General features: G+C 46.8%; 1 protein-coding gene across 1 annotated transcript; it reads left to right on the top strand.

The window, feature by feature from the left end:
• Positions 1 to 10,064: 10,064 nt before the first annotated feature.
• On the top strand, positions 10,065 to 15,870 carry LOC133909150 (BEL1-like homeodomain protein 9). The gene is made up of 4 exons (XM_062351452.1): positions 10,065 to 11,338; positions 12,190 to 12,569; positions 14,722 to 14,782; positions 14,953 to 15,870. The coding sequence occupies exons 1-4, from the start codon at positions 10,619 to 10,621 to the stop codon at positions 15,556 to 15,558; spliced, it is 1,767 nt and encodes a 588-aa protein (XP_062207436.1). The 5' UTR covers positions 10,065 to 10,618; the 3' UTR covers positions 15,559 to 15,870.
• The last annotated feature ends 208 nt before the right edge of the window (positions 15,871 to 16,078 follow it).

Genomic DNA, 16,078 nt, shown 5'->3' with positions numbered 1-16,078 from the left:
TGTGTCAACTTCTCCTTTAGAGTTAGTGCACTCTGATGTTTGGGGTCCTACCATATTCTCAGTAAACGGAATAAGTACTATGTCCTTTTCATTGACAATTTCAGTCGCTTTACTTGGCTTACCTCCTTAAACACAAGTCTGATGTTGAATTTTCCTTTATTCAGTTTCAACATCTTGCTGAAAATCAGCTTAATGCAAAGATTAAGGCAGTTCAATCTGATTGTGGTGGGGAATATGTTAAATTTCACTCTATCTTTGCCTCCGCAGGAATTACTCATCGTGTGTCATGCCCACACACATGTCAGCAAAATGGTGTTGTAGAGCGAAAAAACCATCATCTAGTAGAGACATGACTTGCATTACTTGCTTAGTCTTCGATCCCCCTTCGCTTCTGGGCCGAAGCCTTTCTATCGGTTTGTTATCTTATAAATCATATGCCAAGTAAAGATACACATAACCAATCTCCTATTGAACATCTTTTGAAACAACCAGTGGATTACTCCCTCCTTGGGGTTTTTAGTTGTGCTTGTTGGCCTTATCTGCGCCTATACCTGTCGGAGGGTGAACTCCTCAAGCGGGGATCCGGAGGGACCCCCTTTGAGATTCGGCCGGGGGATGATTCTGAACCCGCTTCGTAGGTGAAATAAATGAGAGTAAATGAGATGCAGGTGGGGTGGAATGATCGGATGCAGGAGGAAGTAAATGCTCGGGGGATTTTTAGACAAGTTCGGGCTGCACTGAGCGTAACACCCTACTCCTGTGTGTATGCTATAAATGCTCTGAGAATGTCTCTTTGAGGATCTGCTCTGTTACAAGAATATTTGTCTAAGTCTAGAGCTTCGTGCTCCCGTCATCGTTGCAACCGGAGTTCGTCCGATGTGCTCTGCTCGATCTCCGTCTTCTTTGTCTTGTGTGTCTTCTCTAGGGTTTGAGAGTTCTTAGCATCCTTAATATATATGCAAATTGGATAAAGCCCTGTATGGACTCAAACAGGCTCCAAGAGCCTAGAATATCAAACTCAGCGTCAAGCTTTCCTCTCTTGGGTTTACAACATCTAAGTCAGATTCATCACTTTTTATATTGCATCAGCCCATTGTGTCAATTTATATGGTGGTATATGCTGATGGTATCATCATTCCAAGCTCCAATGCAAACATTTTAGATAAGCTACTCCAACAATTATCTAGTGAATTTGCTTGGTCGGCTTCATTATTTCGTGTGAATTGAAGCTTCTTATCATAATAATGGAGTAGTACTTACCCAAGGGAAATATGTTCAGGACTTGTTGCGGCGTACAAGTTGTCTAGGGAGCTTGGCAAGGCATTGAAAGATCATGAGGTGTTCTTATATAGAAGTATTGTTGGGGCACTATAATATCTTACACTTACACGACCAAATATTTCATTTGTGGTCAACAAAGTCTATCAGTTTCTACATTGTCCTACAGATGCTCATTGGGTAGTAGTTAAGAGGATACTCCACTACTTGAAGGGCACGTGCTATCTTGGGCTTAAGATTAGGGTATCATTGTAACAAGATCTATCCACATTCTCTGATGCTGATTGGACAGGGTATCCAGATGACAGGTGGTTGACTAGAGGATTCGTAGTGTTTTGTGGACCAAATCTGGTGTCATGGAGTTCGAGGAAGCAACCAACTATTTCCCGCTTAAGCACGGAGGTAGATTATAAAGCATTAGCCAATGCAACTGCAGAACTCATATGGATGGAGTCATTGTTTCAGGAACTCAAGGCCCCCCTTCAATGCAAGCCAAAATTGTGGTGCGACAATCTCGATGCGACATATCTTAATGCAAATCTAGTTTTTCATGCTCTCACCAAACACATCACTTTGTACGGGAAAGAGCAACACAAGGACAACTGGAGGTACAGTTCATCTCATCGGCTATTCAAGTTGCTGATATATTCAACAAACCTCTTCCTCGACCTTTATTCAGAAGATACTATGGTGATCTCAATCTAGTTGAAGGAGGTTAAGATTGATCACGGGTGCATGGATATGAATCAACTTATCGTACAAGACAAGGATAGCTAATATTATGTAACCATCTATTTGTATCCTAACGTTCCATGTAAAACGGATCACATGTGATCCTTGACATATTTGATGTACCTAGATGATTATATACAGAGAGGATGAGCCTCCTGATTAGAGATGGTCAAATGGGCCACTCAGGTCGGCCCTACACGGGTCCAACTCGGCACGGCCTGGCTATGGCACGGCCCGAACTGTCCAGCTACTGTAACGGGCCGTGCGGTGCCGGTCCACGTGCCTCCTCCTCGATCCACTACACGACCCGTTGGTCACCGTGCCGTACCGGGCCTGATGGTATCATCATTCCACGCCTAATTGTGGCCCGATGACATGGCCAGCCTGATGAGCACGACAGACAATGCGGGCATGACAGGCACGGGCGGCTCAACGGCACACGGGCGGCTCGTCGGCATAGCTGGTCCGATAAAATAAAAAATAGCTACAAAATTAAACAATATATAGAAAATAGATAAAAATATGATAAAAATATAGAAAATAGATAAAAAAAATAGCTACATATTTTTAAAAATATAGAAAATAGAAAATAGCCGGACCCATGCGTACCGGGCCAGATTGTGCCTAGTTGGGTCGTGCCTGTGCCAGCCCGACTCGACCGGACTGTGCCGTGTCAGCACGTCGTGCCACGCGCTTGGCCTAGGCACAATCTCTGGCCTCGTGCCGTGCCATGCCGTGCCTCGGTCCGGCACAGTAAGCACGACGTATTTAAACATCTTTACTCCTGGTTAAGTCCAAAACTGATCTTGAAGCTCTTTTATACTCTAGTATGAAATTTGCAAGGTATAAATGGAATTGATATACTCTAGTATACGGCTGCATCCACAGCTTTCTCTCGAGCTTTAGGGTCTACTTGGTAGAGTTCTCAGAGCAGCTTCATGGTTGGAATTAGGGCAGAGCTCTGTCAAACGGCAGCTTTCAGCTTTTAAAACCCTGAGTGGAATCCGTGTGAGTGATTCTCTGAAATGAATTAGAAGTTGAGGAACTGAAAAAAGCAGCTTCTTCTGATTCACTTCCTCCATATATTTTATTTTAGATAATCATTAGAGAATTATTTTCAGCCACAGAATTATTTTCTTAAAAAATCAAAAAAAAATTAAATCAGTGAAAACTCTACAAATATGCGCTTACATTTTCATGCAATGGGAGTCGTCTGATACTCCTATCACGCACTCTCAAAAATGGCAACGAATCATTGGAGCGTGCGGTCATGTGGGGGGTGCCCAGTGGAAAACACGGAGCAGCTAGCGCGCCCATACCGTGCAATGAAGCTACCTTTACGGTCTCGCACTCTCGCTCCCCGGCCCACTCATGCATGTAGACATATAGTCATCTCTGTACATGCACGCTCCATATATGCAGGAGAGGGCCCTTCACGTAGTTCTGTAGCATGGATGTTCCCGGTTCCTAGACCGCAACCCCGTCGCACGCATGGTAACCCTGTTGCGCCGGGCGTACGTACTCGCGCGGCAGCCAAGCGATATGTGGTGGACAGGCACGTGCGCCCGGCGCAACAGGAAAGCGCGGCATAGGGGGGTGCTCGCACAGTGTCACGCACACACGCACGGACGCTGGCAGGGCAGGGCCTGGGTTCCGGCCGTCCGGTGAGACACACGCGAACACAGCGTCTCGCACAAAACCATATCGCCACACCCGATCGATCGCGTCCGGATAAGCTGCCGCACGCTTTCCTCGAGGCCCGCGACGGCTTTGGCTCGATGGAACGCCCGGGCGATGTATCCAAGCATATCTGTCGAGTGTCCACCGATCAAATGATCGATGCATGCATGCTGCTTTTCTGCTTCTCTCCCTCCGTGATCTCGGCCTCGCCAAGCAAAAGATCACGTCGCAGGCTGCCTGCGCAGCGCAGCTCGCTAGCGTCGATGGACGTGCATGCTGCGCCAAGCATAAGACACGCATGTGTCCGTGCGAGACCTTGTCCAGTGTGTCAGGCGCGACAGCGAGGCCGAGCCTGACGCAGGCCCCTGGCCGACTGGCCTCCGTCCTTCACCTGTGGCGCGGAAAAAGAAAACAAAGCAACGCCCTGGCTCAGCTGGCTGTGAATGACCACTGCGATATCGATGCGCGCAACAGCGGTGTGCTGCAGAAGAGCAGCCGTGCTGTGCCGGTGCATGCCTTGCTTTCCTTGACGTCTCTCGCCCGTGAGCGGTTTCCTATGCACTGCCGTGACGGGAAGATGATACGATGGTTGGTTCGGATATTTCTACCGCAGCAGCACCTGAGGACAACCCGTGGTATACATAACATGCGTGTCGCCTTCCTGCCTGCGCGAGCAAGCTGTTCAATATAGCTGTACTGCTCGAATTAGAAGCTGAATGGTTCTCCAATCCTACGGCTACCCAGCTGTGGAGTTAAGATACGCGGCCCTGATTATCTGGTTCTAGCTCTAGTGCTTAAGCTTTGCTTCACATATTTATGGCGGAGCATATCTAGCAGTTGATCTGGAGCCGTCAATGGGAAGGTTTAGTTAGCACGTTGGCTTCAACAACTCTAAGAATGAGGAGGTTTGTGTGACATGGTAGCTCTATGATTGATTTGGGATGTCTGCAGGAGAGCCGGTGGTGTCAGCACTCAGCAGGGTGTTTGGTCTGCTGGTTAGCTCCATCTCTTATAATGAGGAGTTTTTGTGTGAAATGTTAGTTCTATAATTGATTTGCTGGCCGGGCGAACAGTTGAGGTTTCACCCTAGTAATTTCAAGTTTCACCTTTGCGTCCCCCGCGACGGTGCAACAAGTGAAAACGTGCACTCTAGTCGTACTGTTGAACTAGTACAACATCGCTTTTCCAGTGCATGTGCTCACACGAAAGATTGCACAGTGCAGTGAAGTGAGACTGCCGAGCGGGCCCCGCCCGGTGGCTACTGTGCTTCGACTGTGCACTCAGTGTTCCGCTTTCACCTGTTTACGCAGTTGCTATTAGCTCGCCAGGCTAGACTGGCTCTACAAGGATCCTACAGTAACAACAAAAGCGTAAACCCGGAGGTGTGGTTCTTTCAACCAGTACCGTGCTTTCGTACTCCCAGCGATTATCGTTGCTCGCCAGTCGCCACTTCCTTTCTGGCTTCCTCTCTCTCCATACGGATGGATGTATCGTGAATGGATGGGTGGATGTGAAGTTAATGGGCACAGCACCCACGTCACTTCCCCTGGCCTAGCCCTGCACGCATCACGGCGTCGTAACGCTGCACCTCGTAGCTATACTAATCACGCCAAATTCCTATCGCGGATTAACGCGTGCCCATGTGACGTCTAACAGGCGTAGCGAGCGGGAAATAATCCTACCGGACCAGGTATCCTGCATTTAAGAGCTGAACAAAATTTATGGTGTGATGTGGGGCTTAAATTGCTGTAAAATGTTTAAATGAGTGGGAGAAAACTATGGATAGAAAAATAAAGAAGAATATAAAATACCATATATGCTTAAATGTATGAGATCGAGTCTTATAGGCATTATTTTCCATAGCGAGCCCTCTATCCTGGAAAGAATTGCAGTGCGGTGAGAGGAGCTGCTGCCACGACAGTTAACAGTCCAGAGCCGGAGGCACTGAACAAAAATTCCCCACCTGTAGGATCGAGCGAGCCAGGTCGTGGACGATTTATTTATTTTTATATTTATAAATATATACCTTTATTTTGCAAAATTATAAATATAGACTCGCATCGCTCGTTACGCGGTGACATGTTACCCTATAAAATCATGTAACCGGCCTCCCATTAGGTACTGTGCTTATTTGTTCGTTCTACTATGGTGTATTGCGCTTTTGACAGAAGTACTTCTCGAACTACATTGCTTATATCATATATTACACACATCTTATTCTACTGTATTACTATCTTATATCCAATTTATTTTTGAGCTCTAGTCCGCTGTTAGCATCACAACGTATTACTCCAAGCAATCGATTTGTCAGCATTGCTGACGATGAATAATAGATAATTACCATATTGAGGTATCCAGTGTATCTCGTAATTCTCAGAGCATATCTCCATCTCTGAGAAAGGGATCCCTAGAAGAAAAAAAAACTACCGATAAATATCCAAGACAACCCGTAATTAGGAAGATTTATCTCCAAAGAACATGAATGATGAGATTAGAGGACATGCGACACCCTCTTGAGATTAAATAGATCACTACAGAAGTACGAAGAATCTCAAATTTAAATTTAAAACCAAATAAGGATCGATTAATGGATATTTGCGAGATTGAGTTTTATAAAAGCTTGACATACCATATAGACGTTAGATAAATAATTATATCAGTTCTAAACGGTATTGCTCAAATATTCACACTTTATGAGTCTTTATGAAATACAAAGCATAATACTCCCTCGTAATATAATAATCCATTAATTTTTCTGAAAGGACAATAATAGAATTCAATGAAACAAATGAGATCAAATAAGGCTCAAAAATCACATAATGAACAAACAATGTGCAATGCATCCTACACATACTAGTTATATGACTTACACATACTAGTCGATAACAAAAATTAGATGTGCTAGAAACAAACTCATAGCGCACTTCGCAAGCAATCAAGACATGCTAGGATATGAAATATAGGCACGACAAGATAGCAATAAAGTATATACACGTTATGATAAGCATAAACTCTAAAAAAAGTGTGTGTGTGCTTGTGTGTATATGTGTGTATAAACCTACACATGCAAAGAGCTAAGAACTTTCAGAATTGATAGAATCTGGAACTTTCAGATACAACTCGGAACTTCTGGGTTCTTTCAACCTGAGAGAGCTAGAAGAACTTTCAAAGTTTCTGGAACATTCAGATATTCCGACCTTACCCAGAACTTCGAGTAGAACTCAGATATTCTGATGTACTAAAATTTTTAGAAATTATGTAGACAGAAAACAATCGTTAATAGAGGAATGGATATTGAAGGGGGTCTCCCTTTGCCTTTATGCAGAGCGAGGGCTCTCGGGGACAACGGTTCGACTAACGACGTGACACGACTTAAGGCCACGATCTCTCTCTCTTTATCGTCACGTCACATTTAATGCCTGACACATGCAGTCGGCTCCGTACCTCGAGGGGTTCAACTCCTCACGCTGCTATCATAATCATGACGATATGGCAGTGAAAGATTCTCACCGGTAATCAAGATCTCCATTGCGATGTTTTAATATTCAAAATTTACCAGTGACAAACCTTTTTTTCCTTACAAAGGATAAAGCTAATAGAAAACCTAGTGAATATAATACTTTCTCGAGAATTCCCTTGGGAACTCGTAGGGTTCAAAATCCCAAATAGGTGATCATGAACCCAAGAAACCCGGTTAGATGTTTCACCATAATCGAAAATCTGAGTGTACTCGATGACCCGATTAGACAAAAAGATTATCTTTGCTGGTCATGTATTTAAATCATTGAAGCCTCATTTTACATACTGATGGAGGACTTGACGATGAATAATAGATAATTACCATATCTGGGTATCCTATGGAGTCCCGTAATTTTCGTAGCATATCTTTATCTCTGTGGAAAGGGATCCCTAGAAAAATAAGAACTACCCATAGATGACCTATGCAACCTATAATCGAGAAGGTTTATCTAAAAAAACAGGAGTGAGGAGTCCAAAGGATATACAACATCCTATATGTATATATAAAGCCAGGGGGCCATTCACAGGACAAGCGAGACACGCCCAAACAGATGGACAGCTCAAACCAGAGTACCACAAACCAACAGACACCAAAGAAGAGGTCGTCGACTAGGTTTCGATTTATCTAGGCTAGCTGCAGTACCCGTTGTAACATACTCAGATCTATACAAAGCAACATGTGACGTAGGTTTATTATCCTCGAATAGGACACGGACCTATCTAAAACCCCTACGTTGTCTCCTTGTGATTCGTTAGTCAAAGCAATCTCATATTCTCCAACAAGTTCGTTAGATCGTCGGTTTAGCAATCATCAACAATTGCGATGTCAAATATTTAAAATACAATTAATTCTCAAACATAGTTCTAATGTTATTTTAAAAATTACAGTACCTATCTCCCATTAGAAAAGTAACATATACTTATCACCCGTTTAATAGGTGAGAGTTAACTAAGTCTGTCCACTGTAACATCTAACGTCTATATGTCGTTGAAACGGGTGACATATTTAAATTTGTAAATTTTCAAGACAGACCCATATATATTGCAATTTTTATTTAAAAAACAAAATATTCGTGCGCGGGCTAGGACAGTGCTATGTTTGGTCTTGTCACGAGCGGGGCCCAGAAGGTTGATTGCTTATTTGCGGGCCCGATTATGAGTGACTCGTGGGCCCAGCACCCTCCTGGCTCAATGGGAGTGTTTGGTTTTGTTGGGAAGGCAGCGGTATCGAAGGGCGCTTATGATTCGCTGCTTCCCCTCCTACTACTGCTACAGTAGTTGTCCTAAAGTGATAGTCTGGGCGAAGCGTTCCCAGCTAGTGCAACGCAAGCAGCCAAGCGAGCGGTTTTATTATGGTGCTTTTAAGCATTTTAGCCGAATAGCTAAATTCTATCTTCTATATTTCTATTTATCTATTCACTTTAAAAGATCTTTTATAATTTAGTAGGTTAGTTTAGATAAATATTCATGAATTTTACCTGATTTTTGAAAATTAAATTTATACTAAAAATTCAAATGTTAAAAAGCAATCAAATCTAGGGAATTTTTATTTTTAATATATGTAAGAGATTTTGAGTTGAATCTAGTTAAAATAAGTTCTTTTTATTTATTTTATTAGCATAAAAATCGATGTAATTTTAGGAGCTTCATAAAATCACCTTTTAATTTTAATTTATAGAAGAAGAGAGTTTTGAAGCAAAACTGCTCAGATTGCTGGAACGGTGGGTGGGTGGACGGAACAGAGGCGGATGCGTTGGAGGTTGGGATAGCGAGGCGCTGCGACCTATTTGCTGATCTAGGGGGCCGCGACGACGAGTCTATAGTGTTAACTAAACTGCTAGCGAGACAGTTAGAGGCTTGTTTTTTTAAAATGACGAGATGGATAGTAATAGCAAGCGTGATAGCTTCTGCGCTGGAGATGCTCTTATCCGAACTTGCTTTAGGTAAAAAGCGAAAAGCTTGTTTCGTCACCTGGATAACCCAGGGAGCAGTTCATGGGGTTAGTGCAAGGCATTCCGTTTTTGAAGATCACTGTTACGCCTACTGCACGGCACTGTGGCGCACGGGCGCATTGGTTTGTACATTTAGGAATACGCAAAACTGGCCGCGTTTGTAGCAGCTATATATGAGGGATACTGTGCCGGCCAGTTAGTGTCTATGGTATAAAACACGAATGGTTCCTGTACCTTGTCATACTATTCTTAATATAATAAAAATCTCAAATATTTAAATAATTTATTTATTTTTATTTTTCACTCTCGTCCTTATGCTCTTTGGCTTGTTATCGACTGTAAATATAAGACAAGTTTTATTAATAAAAATAAATAAATAAATTATGAGAGAAATTAATAGATAATAATATTTATTTTTTTTATCTCATTTGAAATTAAACTCCAGTATCATTTTAAAATATTCATTCCTTGATGCTCTTCTATTGCATCTACGTTTCAAATTTTAAGATTGTGATTGATATTATAGGTCAAATATTTGTGTTTTGTTTGTAATACACGCGCACAGTACATTTAACAGGGGACTTAATCACATGGAATGTCGTCTACTCCTGCTCCTGGAATGGTCAAACCGACGCGAGTGTACCCGGCGACCCGCAGCGAAATAGGGCGGCCGGGAAGTGGCACGGGCACCGTCCGTCCACGCTGCGGTAAGTACCTGACCACACCTACCACCGCGCACGGGCACGGCGCCATCTCTCGCCGCAAGCCGCGGCGAGGGGCCAAGTTTACCAAGTACGCGCGCTTGCAGTCGGGCACCCACTTCCCACTTCCACCTTTGAACGCGACGCGAGCGAGCTCAGCTTGGCCGTCTATTTTACCCGTTCCCCCCGCCCCTGTCTCACCTGGTCTGGCATTCCCGCTTTCGCTTTCACGGATCACCATCCACCCTGCCCCTCCAGCCGAGTTCCTGCCACTTCCACCTTTGAACGCGACGCGAGCGAGCGAGCTCGGCTCTTTTTCACCCCCTGCCTCTCCCTCGGTCGAGTTCTCGGCTTTTGCCGAACGAAAGGCACCCGGAACCCAACGACAGCAGCAGCAGCAGTCCATTCCAGCACTGGGCCGGGGCAAAGCAGGGATGAAAATGAAAAAGGAGGCGAGATAAAAAGGCGGAGGAGAAGCAAAAGAGGCGAGGCTACAGCGGCGGCAGCAGAGGGCAGGGCAGGGCAGGGCTGGACCGGTGCTCGGAAAGTGCGGAGCCGTTTCCCCTCTAGTCGCCTGCCTGCTTGCCTCCACTCGCCCACGCCCGCGCCCGCGCCCGCCCGACCTTACTCTCTCCAGGGCCAGGTGCTCTCGCTGCTAGCGCGCGAGCGCATCACCTGTGCGTGCGCGAGCCCCGAGGAGGGCGCCGACGCGCGCGCGGGAGAGAGACGGCTCTTGATCGCACTCGTTCCCTCGCCATGTCGTCCGCCGCGGGCGCGTACGGGGGCGGTGCCGGGAGCGGCGCCGAGCCCCACTGCCACGGGCACGGGCATGGCGACTTCCTGCTGCACCACCATGCACAGCACGTGGCGGGGCACCTGTACCACGTGCCGCAGCACAGCCGGCGCGAGAAGCTCCGGTTCCCGTCGGACGCCGCGGCGGACTCGACCACGCACGCTTCCGCCCCGTACCAGCAGCAGCCCGGGGCGTGGCCGCCGCCTCCCCCGGCGTTCTACTCCTACGCATCCTCCACGTCGTCCTACTCCCCGCACAGCCCCACGCTGGCGCAGGCGCAGCTCGTGGCGCACGGCCTCGCCGTGGCGCCGCTCCCGCAGATCCCGACGCAGAACTTCGCGCTGTCGCTCTCCTCCTCGTCATCGAATCCGCCTCCGCCACCGAGGAGGCAGCTCGGCGTCCCCTCGGGGTCCTACGGGCCCTTCACCGGCTACACGGCGGTGCTCGCGCGGTCGCGGTTCCTCGCCCCCGCGGAGAAGCTGCTCGAGGAGATCTGCAACGTGGGTGGCGCGGCCGCGCACGTCGACCGGAGCGTCCCCGACGATTGCTTGCTCGACGCGGATCCGATGGAGGCCATCGATCACGATATGGACGGCGGCGACCGCGCGGCCTCTGACGCTGGCCCCATCTCCGGCGCCGAGCAGCAGTGGAGGAAAACAAGGCTCATCTCCATGATGGAAGAGGTGAGCTAGCTACCTTTCTTGCTTGCGGCGTTGTCTCAATTCCGCCTTCCAGGTTTCTTCACTTTGTTTCGTAGTTGCAATTATCGCTCACCTCTGGGTGGAGAAGAATCTTGCTCATAGAGGTCACACCACCACTGCAGCTGCTGCCTGCTTTTATTCACTGTAGTTGCATGCGCTTTTCATTTGATGGTGATTTCCTCTGCAGTTGATACTCGTAGTACATTTTTCAGATTTTTTTTCTTCCTTACGTGCTTGTGAGCTTTTACTGTTCGTGATGTTCATTGAACAGTTATGTTCGTTCTATTTTCTCATCAAAGGTTGGATTTTGATCGGCTGTTTAGCACTAGGAGTTGCTTGAAAGGTAGTAATCTACATGAAATTAGGAGCAAATAGTAGCTTCGAAGTGACGATGGTGGATGCTATGAACCTTTTCCATGTCACCTGACGGAGAAGAATGGTGTCGCCGCTTCATGTCTTCTGACGATTCGACCTTGATAGGCTCGTCATAGCGTCCCCTGCGAACATGGAGGCAACACACACGAGCGTCTACGTACAAGTCTCTCTAGCTTCTATTTTTGGAACACTTAATAGGCAATCTTGTTTGGTAGAGTTCTTTAATGGCATCTTACTTCTATAATTGGGAAGCAGGCTTGCTTTGTTAATGTCGTGACTTCATGCAAACAAAAGCGTGCTGCTCCCTTTTCCTAACTTGGAATCCTTATTTGTTTAGGTGGTTATTAGCTGTCTAAATGTGCAGCTTCTCTTATTATTGAGTTGTGATCTTAGCTGTCTAAATGTGCAACTTCTCTTATTATTGAGTTGTGATCCAATAATTGCGTTGCCTTTTGTAGGTTTGCAAGAGGTACCGGCAGTACTACCAGCAGGTCCAGGTCGTGATCGCCTCCTTCGACACCGTCGCCGGGTTCAGCAATGCCGCCCCGTTCGCGGCGATGGCTTTGAAGGTAATGACGAAGCATTTCAAATGCCTGAAAGGCATGATACAGAGCCAGCTGCGCAACACGACCAAGTATACTGCCGCTAAGGAGGGGCTCAGCAAGGACATTGCCATGTTCGGGCTCGCCGCCGGTGGCAGTGCCGCCGCGGGCTTCCAGAGAGGGAGCAGCGTGACGGCGTTCGGCCAGCCGCAAAACATCTGGCGGCCGCAGAGAGGGCTCCCGGAGCGCGCGGTGTCCGTGCTCCGCGCATGGCTGTTCGAACACTTCCTGCACCCGTAAGTCGGCTTGCACTTTGCATTGTTCTCTTGTTCTTTCCATCAAACCCCATCCATGATAATCCAATGCCATTAGAGCAAGTACAGTAAGGCCAGCTCACCTGGCTATTAGCCTGCCTACATCAGCAAAATGTGATGTGGAAGAGAGAGAGAGAGAGAGAGAGAGAGTAGAATGGTCGTCTGTTTCGTCGACCGTCTGGACACACGCTCCGAGGCACCAAGCGCCCGGCATGCGCTGCATGCAGCCATGTTCGTCTCGTCCGCACGAGGTCTGTGGGGCCCGCACACCATGGATGAGTCCGGCGGCATGATGGGGTCGACACGCCATGGATGGGGTCGACACCATGGACGCCGCCCGTGTTCATATTTGGACGGCGGCGAGGGAGTGGGGAGCGATCAGCACGAGGTGGCGCGATCAGCACGAGGCGGCGCGCTCGCCCGTGCTCGAGCTCTACTGCGAACGGAGGGGCGCTCGCCCGTGCTCGGTGGTGGCTAGGGGAATAGCAAGAAAAAATCGATGCACTACAGAAGAATGGATGCAATCTGTGGGGGAAAAGCAAGAAGTCGATCTAACAAGCTATGGGGAGAAGGTACCCAAATATAGGAAAGAAGTACTGAAGAAGAAGACGATGCAAGCAGCCCGCGGGCGTCTTCTTCACCAACGCTAGCTCTAATAAATACAAGTGCCCAGCCGCCGAGCTTGTCGTGAGAGAGGAGAGGATAGGCAGCGCCGGAGGAGCAGGAAGCCGGCGGCGAGGGGCATGGACGAGCTTGGCGAAGCAACGAGGGAGCTTGGTGTGTTGCTAGCTGAGGGGTGGGTCCGGCTTAATAAAATATGAAGGTTCGGATTGTGTGATGAGACCAGTTACTGCGTGGCTTGTCTATAGGATGTCTCCAAATAACATGGCCTGGCTATAAGCCAAGCTTATTGAACTTGCTCTTAGGACTTAGACTAGGTACGCAGTACGCTGCACTCCACTTCTTTCAAGATGATGATGATGTCCAAAAGGTGATTAACGTTGTTATTACTCAGATTACTTGTTTCGATGATGGTTGGGATTGGAAGCTCAATATGTATGCCAGATTGCTAGTGGGGTATTGGTACTTGACCATTCATGATGACTTGCTGTCTGTTGGACATGGTGCCATGATGTGTTTTAAAACGGTGATTTGATACGTGCATGGGATAAATTGTTTTGGTGACAGCAAGCATTCCTGGGTGTCCGAATCATTACGTTAAACTTGCGTGATAGAATGCCATGGCTTCCAAATAATTACGTGGGGGTTTTTAGCATCATGGATGGTTAGCCTTTATGCCCGTACGTGGACTGCGTTTTTAGCTGTACACATCATAATCGATCTAAGGACACCAGATAGTACATTCATATAACTTCAAAGAATCGTTAGGTGCTTGGTTGCATTAGTTGGTAAGGGACCCAATGTCTCTATGTAGGTCAGCTTTTAGTAAGTGCTGATTGTGCCACAACTTGGGACTGGGCTTTACTTCCAACCAAATTTAAGGGGCACCAACCTGTATTGAACACCATGATTATTTAGTTTGTTTTTCAGATAACAATTTGTTTTGATAGTATGATAACTTTGTATGATCTGAAAGCTGAAATTATGGCCCATTGGTTACATTGAGTTGATTCGTACAGGCTCAAGATGTTGAGTTGCTGATATGTTATCACTTTAAAGCTGGTATCTGGGCTAAAGTCAGTTTCTTAACTATTGGTACCTGTCATTCGTGGCCTTAAGTCAGAAAAAGGCGCCATATTGACAATTTGTTAATTTTTTCCGTTTGGTTACATCCCATATCATTGAGTTTAGATGTCTATCATTCTTTTTATAGGCCTCAATTTTCAAATTACCTTATGTTAGCTTGAATAAATTGTGCATTGTGCAATATTGGTAGGAATAAAACCCTGAAAAGCACTTCACCACAATTATTATCCTTGATGTACTGATCTAATCCTCACCTTCCCTCTTCTGAATTTACTTTTCTCACTGGGGCTATGTGATGAAATGGAAGCAGTCAAACTGTGTATTGTATATGTGTGAATTATTGACTATTGGCGGATTCATTGGCCTTTGAATGAGTTCACATACTATACTACTATGTTAGTCTCATTCTTGGGATTTAATTGTCTAGGTATCCTACTGATGGAGACAAGCAAATGCTGGCTAAACAAACAGGTTTAACACGGAACCAGGTAAATGTCGAATTCTGCTTGCTGTAATTTGGAAAAGGTAGGATAGAAGCTCATGTTTGATTGTTGTCAGTTGTCACTCGTTTCATCCGGTAGTTTAAGCTAGCTCTAAACCTCTACTCTGTATTATTTGTTTCTGAAACTTTCTGATGCCTTAAGTAACACTCACGCAGGTATCCAACTGGTTTATTAATGCACGGGTTCGGCTGTGGAAGCCGATGGTGGAGGAAATCCACAACCTCGAGATGAGGCAGATGCCCAAGCATCCAGCGCTGGACAAGAGTCAGCATGGCATGTATCACCAGACCCAGCATTCGTCTGAGTGCAGCGGGAAGCCCTCTGATCCGTCAGATTCTCAGTTCGGACAAAGCAGCAGCATCACGAGGAACCACAACATCCCTGCCTCTCAGGGTCAGGGCTTCCCGGACGAGCTCTCCCAGATGTCCCACTCCATCCAGGGACAGGTGACCTTCGCGTACAACGGGCTGTCGACGCCGCACAGCATGACATCGTCGCAGCACCAGCAGCAGGTTGGAGCAGTCGGCAGCATCGGCGGGACAGGGAACGGCGGCGTCTCCCTCACCCTCGGCCTTCACCAGAACAACAACAGGGTCTGCATCGCCGAGCCGCTCCCGGCGTCTCTCCCGCCCAACCTCGCCCACCGTTTCGGGCTGGAGGACGTGAGCGACGCAGCCTACGTGATGGGCTCGTTCGGAGGCCAGGACCGGCATTTCGCCAAGGAGAGTGGTGGCCATTTCGTGCACGATTTTGTTGGGTGATGCCATGGTGGCTGCTGGTGGTGGTGGTGGCTTGATCATCAGCTAGCTTATGATGCACATGCATGTAATGTACTAGTAGTATGCTAGAATGGTATATAAGTCGATCACTCGGTGGCTTGGGTTGATCGGGTTTGAATCTACTTATTTTGGAGGGTGGAAAGAACATTGCTGACAGACCTTCATGTCGATCCAGGTATGCTGTCAAATATTTGATTTCCTGGGCTATTACAGAGCTTGAGAATACCTTCCCAAGACACGTTGTTTGCTCTAAGCTGAGATTAACCTATGATGAATTGATGACTGCATTGGCTACTTCGGCTTGGTACTGTGAGGTCGTGTTTCCAAATACTCACCCGTTAAAATGAAGTGTTCCCTGATTGCTGGAAAAGAGCAAGTGGCGACGCGGTTACTGTATACTATAGCTGAACCTTTCACTTGCCTTTGTACAATATGACCAACTAGCTTTAGATTTCAGTTTGATTTGCAAGCCTTTCTATGTGTATTAAACTACTAAAGCAAG

This window comes from Phragmites australis, chromosome 2 (genome assembly GCF_958298935.1).
Source record: "Phragmites australis chromosome 2, lpPhrAust1.1, whole genome shotgun sequence".
NCBI lineage: Eukaryota > Viridiplantae > Streptophyta > Magnoliopsida > Poales > Poaceae > Phragmites > Phragmites australis.
Note: the sequence above shows the minus strand (reverse complement) of the source record. Positions and strands in the feature narration are given on the sequence as shown.